The sequence below is a fragment of the Chelonoidis abingdonii genome, chromosome 6 (assembly GCF_003597395.2).
Source record: "Chelonoidis abingdonii isolate Lonesome George chromosome 6, CheloAbing_2.0, whole genome shotgun sequence".
Lineage (NCBI taxonomy): Eukaryota > Metazoa > Chordata > Testudines > Testudinidae > Chelonoidis > Chelonoidis abingdonii.
In genome coordinates, this window is record NC_133774.1 from 122,494,424 (window position 1) to 122,513,988 (window position 19,565).

Genomic DNA, 19,565 nt, shown 5'->3' on the forward strand with positions numbered 1-19,565 from the left:
GCGTGGCCGGTAGGAGTACTGCTGCAAAAAATCTCCGATCGAAGGCGCAGGGGCGCACCGACACCTGAAGTGGAGCACCCACAGGGACACTCATCTCGAAGAACGTCAGTTACTGCACAAGGTGAGTAACCTCCTCTTACTGCGACATCTCCTATGCCAATTAATAATTCATAATTACATTATTAATTGTGTTGTAATATGATTCACAGTAAAACCTAGTTTAAGGGTAACCTCTAAGAAGAAAAGGCCTTTCTTAAACAACTGCTTAAAAGTATCCCCAGTTTCCAGTAGAGGTTAATTTAATCTTTAAAGATCACTGCTACTAGGTCACCAGTTTTTGTGGGTTCTTTGGGTATTTGACAGTTTTTGCTATAAAGTATTTACCATCATCAACCCCTGTACAGAGCAGTAACATCTTCATTTTACTTTGTGTTTAGGTGGCGGCGCGCTAATACTTGGTCAAGAGCAAGACCAGAGAGGAGAAGGATTCAATCCAGCAGAATCTTTTGTGGGCTCTCTTAGCCAGCTCAACATCTGGGACCATGTCCTATCCGCACAGCAGGTGAATATTTACTTAATAGTTTGGAATCTGAGCAAATGAATGAAAACTTAAACTAGTTTTTAATGCATTTTTGCCTAATGGGCATGATCGAACTGCCACTGAAATTAATGGGAATCTCATTGGGCATAGCTGTATATCAACATATATGGAGTAAGATTAAAATTGAAGATTTTGGCAGGGCCATTCCTCAATAACCAACTCAGTGGGGGAGAGCGAAAGGGAAGGAAAAAACATACACAAAATATATTGTAACCATAGTAGAGCCCTCTCTAGGAGAGAAGGGATGAAACTCCATGAAGTCTACTAGAGAACTTGTTCTGCAGGTCTCATTTACATGGGAAGCACTAAGGGCTTGATCCTGCTTCTACTGAAGTCATTGACAAAACTCTTATTAACTTTAGTGGAAAACCCCAAGGTACATAGATAGAATTGAAGCTGTGAACGCTCAGTACCTCTGACAATCAAGCCACTTTTAGTCAGGTACCAAAAATATGGATTTAGGTGCCTGACTTTAAGCCCTGAGGTTCAGAAATGTAGCTCCTGCTGTTGGAAAGTAAAGTCTAAGGATCAGTGTTCAGCATGAGCTGGGGCTCACAGGAACAGATCTCTGGCTGTCTTTCCCCTCAGAAGAAAACAAGCACCTGCTCTTCATCTGATTTTACTTTTTTAATTTTCTCCATTTTGTTTTTTAAAAAACAATAATAAAATTTAAAGGTGCAAGAGATAAGAAAATAAATCTTTCAGTGCAGTGTCTGACTGCCCGTGTTCTGACAGTGTGTTCATGTCTGCTTTACCTTATGCCATTTCTGCACTTTGCGTGTTGCCGAGGGTTATATTCTCATCTTGAATCAGAGGGATTTTGGTGCATCACGATAATGTGGATGTGAGTTTGAAGAAGTGCTCATTTCCTGTGCTTGAAATCTTCACTGCTGTGCCATTCAAGTGGGATTTCCAAAAGCCTCTCAGCCCTGGCCTAACTCCAGTCCCATTGACAGGAATGCAGAACCCCCACTCACTGACTTCAACAGGAGCAGAGTTAGGCCAATGAAAAGTGCTTTTGAAAATCCTACCCTTCAATTATGGTATGTTCCATAATCCATGGTCTTAATGCTAAAAAACAGATGTGAGACCACAACAGGAAAACTAGCCAAGTACATTTCCCATAAACTTTTTACCTCTTTTGTTATTGGAGCTTGAAATAGTAAATCATCTTCATTGTCTGTGTTTATTTCAAAGTTATTTTATACGCTAGAGCCTTAGCCCACTGAGATTATTTGGTAAGCCTTTTCTTCCTACAAGCCTCCATGAAACGGAACGGAATAATGATGTACAGAGAACGCGTTATGTGATAGACTCAGACTGGTTGGGTGCAGGAGTCTGGTAGAAAGAAAACACACTGGACAGTGGATGAATAGTTTTCTGTTTCCTGAGTGACCAGGGCAGGGGCTACCCCAGAGCAGTCAGGAAGGTGCTAGAAGCAATTAAGTCAGGCAGACTCCATAAGACACCTGGAACCAGTTAAGAACAGATTAGAAGCAATCAAGGGAAACAGGCTAATCAGGTCACCTGAAACCCATTTAAAGCCAGCTGGGACTAGTTTAAAAGGAAGCCCCTTCAGAGGGGCCGGCTGGTAGGAGCTGGGAGTAAGAAGGTGTTGTGGGAAGACTGGGAGAAAGAAGGTGAGCAGTAAAAGACCCGGGAGAACAAGCATGGTCAGGTACCAAGGAGAGTGCTAGGAGGGGCCGTTTGGGGAAGTACCCCAGGGAAGGGCTGTAGCTCCGTTAGTATAGGAAAACTACCTGTTGCCGCTGCCAGTTAGGGTTGGAACCAGGAGAAGAGGGTGGGCCTGGATTCCCCCTGACCTCCCCCCTACACCTCTACAGAATCACTCCCTGAGAAGGAAGACAGGGACTAAAGAGGGTTCTTACACCAAACCCTTTGACTGGGGAATGGTAAAGGTGACTGAATAAGCTGTAACCCTTGCCTCTAGGAGGGGAGGGAGGCTACATTGAGGGTTACAGCAAACCTTTGAGGCAAACCCTAACCATCTAGAAGCACAGGACATGCCCTCTCCCACCGAGGCAAAGCCGATGCTCTGCCACAGTTACCAATCGAATAAAAGAGACACTAAATAAATTCTTTAAGACATTTTTAGATATACTCTTAGCTGTCCATCGACATGTTCATCTTCTTCAGATCAAACCCAGTGATCTTTCATTTTTGCTGTAGTCTGGGTTAGGTTGTTTTGGTTTGGTTTAGTTTGTGAGAAAAAATGCTGACCTGACAGCAGTGGAAAATGAAGTTCTTTGTACATCAGTCAGTGGGAAGGTCCCTTCTCCTTCCCCATCCAATATCCTCTTACTTCACGTCTGCACTAGGGATATCTCCCCCAAAATTCCAGATGGTTCAAAAACAGTTTGGTTCCCTAGCCTGGACCATTTTTCAGCAACCCATGCTCAGGAAGGAGTTTTTTGAAGATGCTTCAGTAAAAATAGGTCAGGCTGCTGGTGCCTGGTCCATGCACCAGCTCCATCCAATTGTACAATCTTTTATACTTCAGTGTAGATCAGGCCACACAGGGAGGAGGGAAGTGAGAGTAGTTTGGTTACCATAATCATTAAATACCTGACCTCCTCACTGAGGCTGCCAACAAGATGCTAACTGTGACGTGTTTGTGATGTGGACATTTATCCATAAGAAACAGGACAGAGACTAACCACCCATTTCATGCAGGCCGCTGACTTTTTTTTTTTCCCATCCAGCATGAGATATTCCACACCTTCTGCACAGATTTGCATGTCTGTTGCCTAACCAGGCCAATCCCCTTCCAGTCCATCACTGTGTGCAATGAGAGAGGGGGTTAAACCACACTAACACTTTCCTCCTTGGGCTGCTCTTCCTTATTCTTCGCAGTTTTTAATCCAGCTGTGCATCTGGCCACAGAAAACATTCCTTTTTGCACCAGGGAATTATTAGGGTTGCTCCTCAGCACAGCCATGGAATGCACTAGTTCAGTCATCAACATGTTTTCTTAATTAAACAACCATTTTCCTTCAGAGGGGTACTTCTGCCCTTCCCAGTAGAGGGATGGAAGCCCTTAATCTTCTTTTACTGCACATTTGTCTTCTGTAGGGCATTTATCACTTTCAACAGCTTCTTGGCTGAGAGCAATGCTTCTGTCTTAGGCCAGCTAGGGAGAGCTGTAATATACTGAATGGGGCCTTTGCAGTGAGGTTATGGCATTACAGCTTATATAAGGGCTTTTAGACTCTATTCCAAGAACTATTTTAATTTCTTTTCCTGCGAACCACAGTGAAATTGGTGAAGGCTGATTCCAAGACCTTACTTTCCACTTTCTTCACTCAACTGTCTAATCATCCCAGGTTTTATGTGTTTTTTTTTAAAGCCCATAAATACCCTCGCTTTTAAAGAGTTAAAAATCTTTCTGTGTGTCCAACAGAACCTTAGCCTCTCCTGCAAGGTGATGCACTCAGCGCACTAGGACCATATTTGGGGTCACTGCTGAATGTCTAACATGGCATCCCATGGTCACAAACCTATCTACATTTCTTTCTACTGAACACTTAAGCTCAGGGACTGCATACTGTGCAACCTGGGCTTTTTGCCCCAGATAACTTCTGCTTGGTGACTAATGCCCTGTATTTACAATTTCACGGAAAAGAAAGGACACAGAAAATAAATCAATCCTCTGTCCAACATTTACCAGGCATGTACAGGTCACAGCAGCAAATGTTAACTTTTTTGAGTGTCCATGTCTCGTGAGGAAAACCCCCATTAAACCAATATATATCCTTCTCCCACACTGCATGGCTCAGGTCCTTGACACAGGGCAGTATATTTCTACTTGGCTACTGAACTGCGCGGAGAAAATAAATGTATAGTATTAGTGTGTTATTAACAGAAATCCATCAATGAAGAGAACAGAACTTGCATAAAGAGTTTTCGACACAAATCAGATGACCTCCATTTCACTGTGCACAGGAAAGCATTATGATTTTCCCCTTATATCACCCAGTTACAGTCTCTAGGTCTTCAAAACATCCATTCGGTCAAAATCTGATATCACACTAGCAAATGGAGCCACCTTGCCGCCTCCTGCAGAAAGGCAGTTTGCTCAGGTTTGCAATGCACCACTGCAGTTGTGGCAATTCTAACATGGTGAGGAGTAAAGGTCTTTTGCATTCCATTGCTGTTCCATAAATCTTCCCATCAAAAGCAGTCCACTATTAGCTTTTTTATGCTGTTTAACTTAACGCCATGAACCACGTGCTCCCGTTGCTGAGTGATGGTGGGAATGCTGAGGTGCACCATCTGTGCATTCTTTCTATATATCTCTGTTCCATATTTCCTGATGGTCATAACTATAATGACTCAAAATACTGTCATGGCTACATCCTACTCAGGGAAACAATGACTGATTCTCATTAATGAAGTTTAATCTATTGGATATACATTCTGGTTATGATTTAGTTATTGTCTCATTATGTGTTTGAGTTATGGTACACGACTTTGCTGCCCTCAAGCACAAATGCTTGGAACTGGAAAATCTGACATTTCCATGGGACACTCTGACATTTCAAAATTAGTTTTCATTCCACATCAGAAAGAAATACTTCAGTTTCCTATAATTTTAATTCAGAACTCTCAAAATGTTAAGTGTTAATACTGTTAGAACATAATATATTGTAAAATATGAAATATAGTGAGCATAATGTAATATAAAATGTAATAATACATATAATGAGATCACTATGTTAATAGAATCTGAAAGTCTAAACAAAATGTTTCAAAAGGAGAAAAATCTAAATGTTTTTGTCTTGTCAAAAATAAATGAGAAAGTCAAAATGATTTGACATTTTTCCATTGAAAATTCTGTCAAAATCTACATGTTGCCACAAAATGTTGCCATTTTGACTAAACTGCATTTTTGTATGGAAAACTATTCCATCAAAAAAATTTCATCCAGCTCAGGCTATCTAGCCATCCATTAATCTAACAACATAGCAGTTCCTTTATCCTGTCCTCATGCATCCCAATTTCACATCCAGTGCTCACTTGCAATAGGGCCCAATCCTGCTTCTAGTTAATTCCCGTTAACTGTGGCCTGTGTAAAATCTGGCCTATCATGTTTTGCAAAGTCACAGCCTGGTTTATTTAAGGAATTCAGAAACAATCCTGGAAACAAGGAATTGTCTTTTTTTGAAGCTTCGTGTTGTGTTTTCTGTCCTGAAAATTAGGTATCAAGAAATAAAACTATTTCAGGACCATCACTCTTCAAAATTCATATTCTGTTATTTCTAATGGTAAAAGTTTCCCTTTACAAATACTTAAGAATCTGCTCAGATTCTTTTCTTCATCTTCTTTTTAACCTGTGGGGTAAATACACTGTCCTGCCAAATAGACATACATAGAGGTATTTAAACTGACACATTTCCTACATCAGCTGTAGGACAATACTCTTCTGTCAGATCCACCCCGTAGTAAATTGCTACAGTGTTCCACCATTGCACTGGTGACAATAGGTGATCCAGACAAATAAGAAGAGCAGAATACCTATGAGCTTGCCCAAAAAGCCAACTAAAGTCATGGAAAGACTCTGAGTGACTCAATGGGCTTTGAATCAGATTCTAGGTTCAGTACTGGAGATGTGAGAGGTGTTCTTTTCTTACAAAAAGCTGTCTGTTAGTTAGCAAATTCTATCTAACCATGTGTTTTGAACCTTAGGTAAAATCCCTGGCTACTTCCTGTCCAGAAGAACTGCAAAAAGGAAATGTATTGGCTTGGCCAGATTTCTTGCCTGGGGTTGTTGGAAGAGTGAAGATAGATTACAGGAGCATATTTTGTGCTGGTTAGAACTTTATCTCCTAGAAGTGTTTTTGTTCCGAGTAATAACACAGTAATACTTTTTATAAGGTTAAATGTGCTATATTGTGACCCTGTCCTACTAGCCTTGAATAAATTATTTTGATAATTTCATGGTTGGAACATTCGGTCTTCATTCCTAAAATTCCAGTGTTTTATAACAAAAGTTCATTGGAATCTGAAACAGAGATTTATGGCTTCCTGTATTGAGATGTTGAAAGAGTGATGATTGATGATATTGGATCAAATGGAGGATTTTTCCACTCATTCACGCTCACAATAGTTTGAATACGTTATTGTACCTTTTTGTTTTCTCCTTTTGCTTGGAAATATCTTTTAGTTCAAATATGTTGATGTAGTTAAGCTCTTTGAAGCTGGAAAGAATATATACATTTTATAGTATAACACTTTCCATTAATATCATTCCTAGATAAACGCGCGCAGCATCACAGATATTTAAATAACAAATTCATTTGTTTTGATTCAAGGCTGACTCTGTTGTGTGTGCGTTTTGTCTTCAGATTGCCAATCCTTAGAAGGATCCATACCTCATCTGCGGGCCTCATCAACTGATGTAAAGCCAGGGTCAAAAGTGAGCCTTTCCTGTGATCCAGGCTTCCAAATAGTGGGGAACTCTGTCCAGCACTGTCTAAATTTGGGACAATGGACTCGACCTCTTCCCCGCTGTGAAAGTGAGTAGATTGTGTTAGCATAGCAGCCTGCATCCTTCCTTACTGCTGTCAAAGGCTTGTGTCTTCTTCCCCTGACATTCATCCTGTGGTATTATCATTCATGACACTGACAGCAGTTCTAACTGTGGTAGTTACATGGCCTCTGTTATCAGGATATCAGGCATCTCGCAATCTGTAGTGTTTTTATCCTCACAATATCCCTGTGAGGTAGGAAAGTGCTGTTATACTCATTTCACAGGCGGGGAACCGAGCCACAGAGAGACTTATGGACCAGCTTTTTAGAGGTATTTATAGGCACTTAGCTCCCATTGCACTCTGGTCCTAAGTGACTTGTCCAAGGTTACACAGTCTATGGCAGAGTAGGGAATTGAATTGAAAAACATCCCCATACCTGAAACTGATTAGCAGCCTTGTTGGCACCCTCTGGCATAGAGCCGGAGATTCCTTATCACTTTGAGACATGTCCCTTGTGCACCTGAGTTGAGACATTTGACTAAGGATGTGTGGAGAAACTTGCCTTTTTGCTGGCGGTGCTGACCCTCTTCTGTGGACAAACAGAGGACTTCAATCTCTAGGGCTGTCAGGCCTTCACCTTTATGAACATTCTATTCACATACACATGTTTTCATATGCAGAGAAAGTGTCTTAATCCTCAGAGGCTCTTTCACTATAGTCTTCACTGTGCATTTCTTCTTCACAGCCCATTATGAGAAAATCCTAGCTGCAAAAGCTAAACTTTAAGGGCCAAAATTGTCCCCGATATAGCTTCTTTGACTTCAGTGGAGCTACACCAGGCATGTATTTGACTTCTTCAGGAGTTCAGTCTTGTGCTAACTGCACTGGTGCCAAGAGGTAGTTCATGGAATGTGTCTGATTGGCTAACCCGTTTTTACTCTCCTTGTCTATGGTGTGTAGGAATCAGCTGTGGAGTGCCTCCACCTTTAGAAAATGGATTTTATTCTGCCGAGGACTTCTTTGCGGGTAGCACAGTTACCTATCGGTGCAATAATGGCTATTATTTGTTGGGGGATTCAAGGATGTTCTGCACTGACAATGGAAGCTGGAATGGCATCTCGCCGTCTTGCCTTGGTGAGATATGTCACTTACATGTCTGTATTATTGATGTTACAGGCTAACCCCTGCTCCTCTTCCTCTCCCAAAACTCCCTTTGATTCCACTGGGAGTTTGATATTGGTAAGACTTGCAAGATAGGGCCCCATGTGGTTTGCGTTTGAATTGCATTGATTTTATTTTAACGTTTGTAGTGCACATCTCACAGACTAGGCTCATTAAGTCATCAAAGAACATGAAGTCCATGTTAAAAGCAAAGCTAAAACTCTTCCAATCCAACATAAGCTCCCTTTATGCATGATCTCCATTGCATAGCACAGCCTCCAAAAGACTCCTTTACAATCTCCAAACTGATCTCACCCCATCTGTTGTTCTACCCACTCACTGTTCTCTTCCCTCACAGAAAAAGGCTATGAAAACAGGTCCATTTTATAACTGGTCCTAAGTTCACCATATCTGGGCCCTGCAAAACCTTGCATGGTTTCTGGAGGGCTCGGAACCCGTCATAGGATGTTAGAAGCCAAGACTTGCACTACATTCCAGGGGTCCAAATCTCCACTGCCTGGCACATTGTGTAGTCATTTGCACTGGTGAAAAGTGAGAGTGCATTGGGTGGGGAAAACAGCATGCCTGATTCCTCATTGCCTTGCACCTTATGCAGTCATTTACACCAGCTTAAAGTGGATGTAAAATGTGACAAGATCAGAATAGTAATGATTTACATGCCCATTTCTGTAGTGTAAACAACTGCACAAGGTGCAGAGCGTTGAAGGATCAGTCCCTACCATTCTGATTTGACAGCATTTTATAGCCACTTTGAGCTCTCTTGACAAAGGTGTAAGTTGGTTACAGTGCGTGCAAGGCAGTTGGGAATTAGACTCCCCATATGTTTTATCTCTTAACGTTTTTCGTTGCCATGCACCAATGTGAAAAACTTTTTCCATTTAGAATTATTGTTTGTATTGGATTCTTTGGTTAATGGTTGAGAATAAGTACATGCTCCTAAGGAGTAGACAGCCCTGCTTTTGTTTATTTGTTGTCCAGTCCAGTTTTTTGTTTGCAGAGACTTGGATAAATGCTTTGCTGACAATAAGCACAGCCATGTGTTTGCGTTTATGGAGCCCATGCAACAACTGTTCTGTTGAGTAGTTCTTAATGAAGAATTTTCCTGCCCCAAAAGGATCTGGTTTATATAAGGAATAATCCCTGAGGCTGGGGATTTTTCAGTGAGATAGATTTGAACTGTTCCCTACAATATGTAACTTGTATACATACCAAGCACGTTTCTGCACAGTAGAAAGCCAGTGATTAGAATATGAAATGAAACAAACTGGGGCAAAGACTGTCTCTCTTTTTGGATTGTTGGTACAGGGCCTAGATCTTTGATAGAGGTTCTTAGGCACTATCATCATTCATAGAATATCAGAGTTGGAAGGGACCTCAGGCGGTCGTCTAGTCCAACCCCCTGCTCAAAGCCGGATAAATCCCCATACAGATTTTTACCCCGGTTCCCTAAGTGGCCCCCTCAAGGATTGAGCTCACAAGCTTGGGTTTAGCAGGCCAATGCTCAAACCACTGAGCTATCCCTCCCCCACCATAATTCACATAATTAATAATAGTAATTATAGATTTCTACCTCATTTTAACCTTTCCGATATCAGACAACTCCAAACATCTTAGCAGGCTTCTAATGTAGTAACAGTCTATTCAGCACAGAAAGGACCGTTTCTGTTTTATGGTCAAAGTGCTTACCTTGTGAGCTAAGCAATCATGTCTCCCATTTTACAGATAAGAAAGCTGAGACACAAAGAGGGATTAGAGTAGATTTTAGAGTGCGAGAATCCTCAGTCCTATCCTTTTGCTCAAACCATTAGAGTACACATCTCTCTAAGTATGAACTAAAACACCTATTCATTTGCCTTTCTGGAAACAAAATAATTGGCATAATAGGACGTTTCCTGGACTCAGTGGGAGTATTCCCTGAGTGTGGAGTAACAGACTGTTTCCAGTTTCCTCTCATGTTGGCAATCTTTTATTTGGTGCTAAATTAACTGTTTATATAAATATTCCATTTTATTATTCTGGTTTTATTTCCACTGTTACAATGCATCAGAGAAGTGATTCAGTTAATAGTGGGTTTTTTAAATGTTTCTGCCAGACATTTTGAGTGATGTAAATTGGAAACAATGTTCATTACAAATACTACCCTCAAGACATTTATTTTTGCAGACGTGGATGAATGTGCTGTTGGATCATATTGTGATGAGCATGCTTCTTGCCTTAATACAAATGGGTCCTACGTATGTACTTGCATCCCTCCTCATACAGGCGATGGAAAAAAATGTGCAGGTAATGAGAACAAATTTTCAACTACCTGGGGATGGGAAAGGAGGCTTACTCTCGCTTTGTAGGTTAAGTGCCTCTTTGTGGTAAAGGGATCGCGGGTAAAAAAAAATATATAACAAACATTTCTTGCAACCTGAGCACATTTACTTTAGAAATCACGAGACAATAAACTTGCATCCCCACATTGTCATTTTTATAGCATCATGCTTCAAAGTAGACCTGCACTTTCAAATGCACAAAGAAATACATAAAATGTAGGTGCCTAAATATGGATCAAGGTGCCTAACATTCAACCCTGAAGTTTGAAAATTTTGACCTAAGTAACTTGCTACAGTCAAATGCCAGTGCAGTGGTAGATTTGGAAATGTCAAATGACTCGCAGTCCAGTGCCCTGTATGCCAGTACAACACTGTCTCCTGTGGAGGGAAAAAATGAGTTTGGAGCTTGTTAATGCAAGAAGTCCCAATGCAAGAAGTCTCAACTGCACTGAAATTAATTTAGTTGCCCAATCTTGTAGTGGACCCAGCTTACCTCAGGAACAGAGGAAAGCTGAGGAGATTCTTAAAAATAAATATACCATATATACTCATTCATAAGCCGAATTTTTTTAGTAAAAAAGGGAAGCACCAGAGACGGGGATCGACTTATGAACGGGTATAGAGAGGGAGAGGTGAGACACAGCCACTCCCCCAACAGAGGCAGCAAAGCCAGAAGGGAAGAGGCAGGGCCAAAGTCTTTCCACTTCTGGCCACCCTGCTCTCCCCCCAGCCTCCAAAGCAGCTGCAGCTCCGGGACTGGCAGGCTGCAGCCGTGCCACTCGGCCCCACCCACCAGAGCAGGCTGTGGCCGTGCTGCAGGAGCAGGCTGCGGCCGTGCCGCGCATCTGGCCCACCAGAGCAGCTCCAGCCAGGCCAGAGACATCCTCCCCTGGCCCTCCCCAGATAAGGTGGGAAGGGATGGGATGGGGAGAGTGTGGGGGTCCCAGGCTAGGGGTGGGGTTACTCCCCTGACCCCCAGCTTCTCCCCCTCAAAAAAATTTCCCCATCAGTTGCTGTCCCGGCCTGTCAGGACAAGCAGCTGGCTCGCCGGGACACTTTGTTTACTTAGGTTTACCTCCGTGCCTCCATGCGAGGTAAACAAACCATCTTGGCCCGCCAGTGGCTTATCCTGATGGCCCGGGAGCCAAAGTTTGCTGACCCCTGAATTATAGGGTCGGCTTATGAACGGGTCATAAAAATTTTCCATTTTTACTTATCCATCTTGGGAAGGTCGGCTTATAGATGAACAGGGTTATGATCAAGTATATACGGTAGATATTTTTCCCCATTCTTTTATGTCTGATTTTCACAAAATGCCCAGACAAATGTCACTCAACTTGTTTGTAAGCAGTCGTGTTTAGTGATGCTGCACTGCATGTTATTAGTACGCACTCTTCATGGTATGTCTGCTTTCACAGAACCAGTAAAGTGCAAGAATCCGGGAAATCCAGAACATGGTCATTCTTATGGTGACAATTACACTGTTGGTAGTGAAGTTACTTTCTCCTGCGAAGAGGGTTTCCAGTTGATAGGAGCGACTAGAGTCACGTGTTTGCAGTCTGGAGAGTGGAGCCACCTGATACCATATTGTGAAGGTATTGTCTTGGGGAGCTCCTGTATGTTTACTAAAAGGAAATTCAACAGTTGGTGTTACAGCACAGTGAAGGAAAAAAAGGAATTGGAATGGCTTTGTATGTAGAGATGGATGGATCACCAGAAAAACCACTTCACATCAGGCTTATCTATAGGTCACAGTCCCAATTATTCACCTCCAGTTCATCAAACTTTTGGTGAACTGAAGGCAGGTGGTGTCCCCAGAAGCAATGTGTCACTTTCTGCTTAACAACGACAACAATACGCTAATACAGCAAAGGTCCATAGCGTTGAATATTCATGGCCACGTTGTATGGTTTTATTCCAGGTGTCCGAAAGCTCCCCGGGGTTATTACTAATCCAGTGCAGCCAGGATCATTGCAGACTGTGGCTGCTACTAGTCTGTGGCTGGCCAATGTCCCCAGCTGACCTCAAGCAGACACTTTATCTCCACGGTGGGCTATATGTCCAAAAAGTACAAGCCGGCAGCGACTGATGATAACTTCAGTCCTCTCAAGGCCTGTTCTCAATGATACATCCCTATTACTGATAAAATAAAACCATCTTATGCTCAGTAGTTGCCACTGGCAATGCATATAAAATGCCTCCATCCTCTGGATGTCTTTTTTAAGCAATATCCGTGTTTCAGATCCATATAAGAGATCAGAAGTATGGAGGTTTGATAAATCCATATTTATATATAATTTCGCCTTCTATTGGCTCCAGATGCTATGCAGGTCCTTCATAGCTGAGGCTACTAAACTGATTCTTCTTAGCATGTCCATCAATCCATGACAATTTCACTGCCTCAATAGATGAAATCATTCACTACTTACAGTGTTTGTCTGGAAGCACAGATGTCTTGTATCACAACTTTTGCACCGATACTCTGAATTTTTGTTTTTACCCAAGAAATCCTTAGTCCAAGGGCAGCTTCCCTGAGCTGGAAGCTCTCTAGTGTATCTTTAAGGTCATCTGCATCCTGGTTGAAGATGACGGCGTCATCTGCATAGTCCAAGTCGGTAAAAGAAGTTGAACCGGCAATTACACTGGCATATGCAGAGACATGTTCAAGGAGCCAAAGTGCTATGCGGCAGAATAGGCCTGGAGTGAGAACACAGCCCTGCTTCATCCTAGATCTAGTGTGAAACCTGTTGGACCTGTGGGTCTCCCATCACATCCCTGCCCTATAGTCATTATGTAGGTCTTAAGTTAACTTCAGAAGGATGTCAGGAATGCCCCTAGGGCCTCCCACCGGGCAGCTCTATCAACAGAATCGAAGGCTGCTTTTAAGTCTACATATGCTGCTGTCAAAGGACAATTGTATTTGCGATGGATCTCAGATAAAAGATGAAGAGCAAGTATAGCGTCCATTATAGATCGTCCAGCAGTGAAACCCAATTGTTCGGGGCAGCGGCATTTCACAAGAAGAGGCTGGTACTGGGCAAGAAGGACAAGTGTAAAAACTTTTCTGGGAACAGAAAGCTGAGTTATTGGCCTGTAGTGACAGCACTCAGTGCACGGGCCTTGCCCCAGTAGGGGGATGTTTCTTTCCATCCACTCTGCTGGTATCGTCCCAGTAGTCAAAGCCCAGACAAAAGATTGGTATAATGCTACACTTATGGGCTCTGTGGTACACCTGAGGAGTGTGGGTGTTAATGCCATCAGGTCCAGCAGCATGCCCACTTCTCAGTTTCTTTATGGTAGAGTGGACCTCTTCCATAGTAGATACATCTACCCAGGTTTCAGGGTCAGGGTTTACATGTTGTCATAAATAGATAGCTAAGGGTTAATGTTTCTTTTACCTGCAAAGGGAACCAAACACCTGACCAGAGGACCAATCAGGAAACCAGATTTTTAAAAGAAAGGGAGGGAACCTCAGGAGGGGTTTGGCTTGAGTCTGTGTCTGTTTGGTTTCTTTCGGCTATGGGAGAACAACTTTTCTTCTGTTCTCCAATCTTCTTTCTACCTTCTACTACCAAGTTGTGAGTACAAAGGTAGCAAAGCAATGGCTGTTATATGCTTTTTTTGTATTTACATGTGTGTGCTGGACTGGTTTAAATTGGCTATTTTTTGAATCAGACTGTTTGTTTCTATTTCTTATAAGCAATTGCCCTGTATGAGTTTTTATACAGAGTTATGATCTATGTATTTTCTTTCTTTTATATAAAGTTTTCTTTTAAAACTTGCTTGAGGTTTTTTCTCTGGTTAAGGCTAGGAACGAAGGGAGGGGGAGAATCTCTTTGTGTTAGCTTGACCAGGTTTGGATGCATAGCCTCAGGGGGGAAGTTAAATTGCCCACTCTGGTTTGTATTCAAGAGAATAGTACGGCATCGCTCAGGCTAACCAGGGAAGGGGGAAGCTGGGGGATGAGATAGAGTAGACCCAGGGGCTCTGGGTCTTGGGGGTCCCCCAGGGATAGTTTGGGGCGACTTGGGGGTGATCAGGAGCCCTGAATCCTGATTGGTGGCAGCGAGATCAGATCCAAGCTGGTAGTAAGCTTGGAGGTTTCATGTTAGCTTCTCAGTTTATGAACGCTAAGGTTCAGAATCTGAGCAGGAGGCTATTATACATGTACTACTAACACACCCACATGTTACTACTAACACATCCAGATCTGAGCAGGAAGTCACTTTAGGATGGTTAAGTGCCTTACCTTAGTCCGTCCTATGCTTTGCTGCACACTGGGATACCCACATTTGGCATCCTTGCCTGTCAACTGCCCTTGTCTCCAAATCTTCCCATTTCACGTTGAGGTGCTTGATGTAATTCAGAACTGTTTGTTTCCATATTATTCGCCGTCTTCCTCTCTTTCCTCTTGCGTTTTCTGGCTTCCGTTCAAGGGCAGTATTTGGTAAGCGTTCTTTTTTCCATTCTCAGTACATATCTCTGCCACTGATGTCTTCTTTTGTAGATTATTTGTGAAAGGGTGCCTTGTCCAGTAATTTTTCTGACATCTTCATTCGTCTTCCTATTTCTATATGTTATTCCCAATATTCTTCTCAGACATTTGTGATTAAATGTATCCAGCTTTTGCATATTTTTCTTGGTAAGTTGCCATATCTCACTGCTGTATATTGTGATGGCAATAACAATTGTTTTGTACATGTTCCATTTTGTTTTGAGGGAGATGTTTTTGAGTCACCAGATGTTTTTGAGTCTTCCAAATGCAGCATTTGCCTTCCTGATTCTTCTTCTTATTTCCTCGGAATTGGTACCATCGTAGCTGGTGGTATTTCCAAAATCCATAAAATTGTTCACCTTCTCTTCAATTTTGATTTCTGTCCCTGTAATCCCCATGAACATGACTTTACATTTCTTTGCACTGTATCTCAAACTTATCTTCTCCATTACTTTTTACTCGGTTTGTGCATTTTTGTAGTTCAGTGGCATCTTCATTGATAAGAGTGATGTCGTCAGCAAAGTCTAGATGAAATAGCCTGGAACTGTTCTATTTTAGGCCATGTGTATCACCATCACATTGTTTTAATCCATAGTCGATGACTAGCATAAACAAAAAAGGGGACAGGACGCGCCCCTACCTTACACCTGTCTTGACGCTGAATGGCTTACTCAATCCATTTTCCATTTTAATGCAGAATTTTGAGTTGGCATAGAATGCCTTCATAACGTTAATTAATTTTGTTGAAATTCCATACTGTGCCACAATTTTCCACATTGTTTCTCTATTTATGCTATCGAATGCCTTTTGAAAGTCCATAAAATTGATGGCAAGACTGCCTTGTGTTCTCAATAATCCGTCTCTGGGTGAAAATGGCATCTGTGAGCACCCTGGCTGATGCGGGGGGAGGGAGTGGGGAGGAGAGAGAGAAGGAGCTGGCCAGGGCTTCCCCCCACCGCGCTGCCTGCCGGGAGGGCTCCATGCTGCTCCCACCTGCGGGTGAAATGAAAGTCGTCGGTCGGCGGGGAGGGAAGGACGTGGGCTGCTGGCCTTGGTGCAGACCTGGCACCAGCTGGGGCAGATGGAGCGTGCAGCCTGCTCCCAGCAGGGCGCTCCCCGCCTCAAGCACGAGCTTGCTCAGTTGGGACCTGGAGCTGGCCCTGCCGACACGGTTACACAGCATCCAGTATTTCCAGCTGTCTTCAAACCATTGAGGGAAATGAGGTGATCCTTTGCTCTACAGCTCTTCTGTTTAAAGCAGGGTTTCTCAAATGGGTCGCCGCTTCTGTAGGAAAAGACCCTGGCAGGCCAGGCCGGTGTGTTTACCTGGCCCGTCTGCAGGTCTGGCCGATCGTGGCTCCCACTGGCCACAGATCGCTGCTCCGGGCCAATGGGAGTCGCTGGAAGCGGTGGCCAGTATGTCCCTGAGCCCACTCTGCTTCCAGCAGCTCCCATTGGCCCAGAGCAGTGATCCGCGGCCAATATGAGCCACGATCAGCTGGACCTGCAGATGGGGCAGGTAAACACACCAGCCCGGCCCGCCAAGGGCTTTCCCTGCAGAAGTGGTGACCCCTATTTGAGAAACCCTGGTTTAAAATGTACCCCCTAGGATCCATATGAAAGTTATAACTTACATCAAACTAGATGTTATATACCATCATTGTTGTTGTTCTGTGCAGTAAGGTAGGAAAATTGGGAATGTTTGTTTAATAATCAGTGTTTCCTCCCAAGATGCCTGCTTTTCTGACCATTTTTTCCCTTGCATTTGCCCCCACCCCCACACTGTACTCCTGGAAGTCCTGTGGCGCAGTGGCCAACCAGCACAAAGAAGCCCATCTGGTCTTCACCTTTTTCAAGAGATCTCTTGAGCTTTGTGAAGCATTCGTGTACCATTTCTCCTATGCTTCCAAATCCCTAAGAGCTGGCTACTTTTTCTGAAATGTTGTTTTGTAAAAGGACTCTGCTTTCACAAAGCATGAGTGCGCAAAAGCAGACGCTCTGGACAGTAGCACGTAGCAAGGTTCTGTTTTAGGCAATGAAGCATCTGCTTGCCTAGATGATATATTTTCCTAGGATGACGAAGGTCCTCCCAGCTTCTTGTTCATGAATTAGAAGAAAAGCATGACATGAAAGCAAACAAGATGTTTCCAATAATTAACTAATAAAACTAGAGCAAAATCAATTACTCCTAGAAGAGCAAATGCTACTTCGCTAACTCAGGCAAGTCCCTATTCTGTCCTCATTGCACGGACTTATGTGAGTAAGGCCAATGGGAGTCAGCCCTAGTAGGCATTTCCACCGAAAATGGAATTTTCTTGTCTCCATCTTGGACCTGTGCTGTCTAAACAATTATTTCTGATGTTCTCTTGTTAAAGCTGTATCCTGTGGTAGTCCAGTTATTCCAGAAAATGGTGCCATTGAGGGCTCAAATTTTACTTATGGCAAGAAGGTGCTGTACAGGTAGGAGAGTCATTGTGTTTGGAGCAGTACTGTAGTCAGAGTCTGGAAGCAAATGAGAAAAACAACAACTGGATTTAATAAGAGAGTAATTGACACACACAAAGTGTGGGGGAAAGTAATGGAACAGAATCTACCCCAAAACTCACCCATGAGTCTGTTTCTGGGGTTCACAAATTATACAATACTAGGTTGCATTTATTTTAATATGCAGAGTAGAAAACGAATATTGCTGAGTACTGTATCTGGACAACCATTCTGTAGTTAGTATATCATGTTTCACTTATTCCACGTAATGGGCCCTTGAAATAATGCTAGTACTGTATAGTGGGCCTATTAATCTCTCCCCATTCATCACCCCAGAAACCCAGGTGCCCCAGTATCATCCTGTATTATTATTTTTATATGTATTGAGGTAGCACCTGTGAGCCCTCATTGCTCTAGGTGCAGTACAAACACAGACCAAAATTAGGGCCCTGCCTCAAAGTACTTATTGTCGAAGTATAAGACGAAAATCAACAGGTGGATACAGACAAACAGATGGGAGAGCAAGAGGAAACAGTGAGACAGTACTAGCCAGCATGGTAGGCTGTGGTCTCAGCACACTGGTGCCTAATGATTGCCTAGTATTTTGTAGGCATCATGTCAAGGAAGAGTTTTAAGAGGGTCTTTGAATGGCCAGGATATCACAGAAGTCACTGCAGAGTAGGAAATGTTGTGTTTTTAATGGTATCCACTGTACACGCTGTAAAAGACACATAAATACTAACCAGCCCTGGGGAATAGTCCCTTTTGCTTTGCAAATCTGGGTACAAAACCTACATTTTTTGTGAAAATTTGGCAAATTGGGCCCAAGTAAATTTTTCCTATTTTCTCCAAGAAACAGCTTTTTTTAGTGAAATCTCTTTGTTTGGCATTTCTACATATTCTGAATAAAATATTCAGTATTAGCTCAAATACTGTTCCCATCCATACTGTCTGCTGAGACATGGAGTATAACTCCATCCTTCTACCCACTGGCCAGAAGGATGGTGAAGGGACTTGAGGACACATCCACAACATAGGGGCTAGTTAAAGACTGAAGCCACAATGTCCCTCTGTGTTTTCGTCCTTTGCATTCTATTCAGGCATGAGGCTACAAGACCTAACAGACCTAGGATCAATTTTTCAAAAGAGGCTAGGCGACCTAGGAGTCTAAGTCCTATTTTGAAAAATGAGCTGATCATTTTAGAGCCTGAGTCTCATTGGAAACGGATGGGACTTAGGCGCCTCAATGTCTCAGTCACTTTTGTAAATGGGACTTGGGCTCATAAATCACTTAGGTGCTTTTGAAAATTTGATCCCTAGGAATCACATCGATTTTTACTGGGATGAGGGAGCGTTTCCTTAGCTAATCCTGTGCACTTAGTAATATATATGGGTGGGAGGGAGGAAAGGGATGCTTGAGGAGAATCCAATAAAAACAAGATGTATGTATTTTATAGTGATTTTCTTCTTTTAATGCAGATGTAACAGAGGATACAATCTGATGGGTGAAAAGGAAACAACATGCCTTGCTAGCGGTGCTTGGAAACATGCTCCTCCTGCCTGTGAAATAGTAACATGTCCGAGCCCACAGGACATAAACAATGGAAAATACACACTGAGTGGCGTGACATATCTTTCTACTGCATCATATACGTGTAACAGTGGATACAGGTAAAAGCTGTAGAGTCGAGTCACAGGCACTTTAAGTGCTGTGAAGATGCTAATGAAACATAAAGGCTTGCTGGAATGATCTTAAAACGCCAGCTAAAAATGGTGTTCTGTAAATTAAAGTGACCATTCTAGCCATTCTAATGAATGAATGAAATCAGTAAAATAGTGATTTATTTTAAGCTTGAGTTTTCATTTTACATTTATGGATTGAGTCTGATGTAAACAGATTTTAGCAGACAATTAAAAATGAATAAACCTCTCTATATTAAATTAAATAGCTTTAATCGTGTTACCTACTGTGCACATTAAAAAATCCTTAATAT

At 42.6% G+C, this 19,565-nt stretch overlaps 1 protein-coding gene across 1 annotated transcript in view; it reads left to right on the forward strand.

Moving 5' to 3' along the window:
• Positions 1–19,565, forward strand: part of SVEP1 (sushi, von Willebrand factor type A, EGF and pentraxin domain containing 1) — a 181,787-nt gene that overhangs the window by 104,122 nt on the left and 58,100 nt on the right. Inside the window, 8 exon segments of the mRNA XM_032764936.2 lie at positions 438–562; positions 6,308–6,431; positions 6,967–7,137; positions 8,053–8,226; positions 10,438–10,557; positions 12,011–12,187; positions 17,463–17,547; positions 19,051–19,242. Coding sequence (XP_032620827.2) covers positions 438–562; positions 6,308–6,431; positions 6,967–7,137; positions 8,053–8,226; positions 10,438–10,557; positions 12,011–12,187; positions 17,463–17,547; positions 19,051–19,242 — 1,168 coding nt within the window.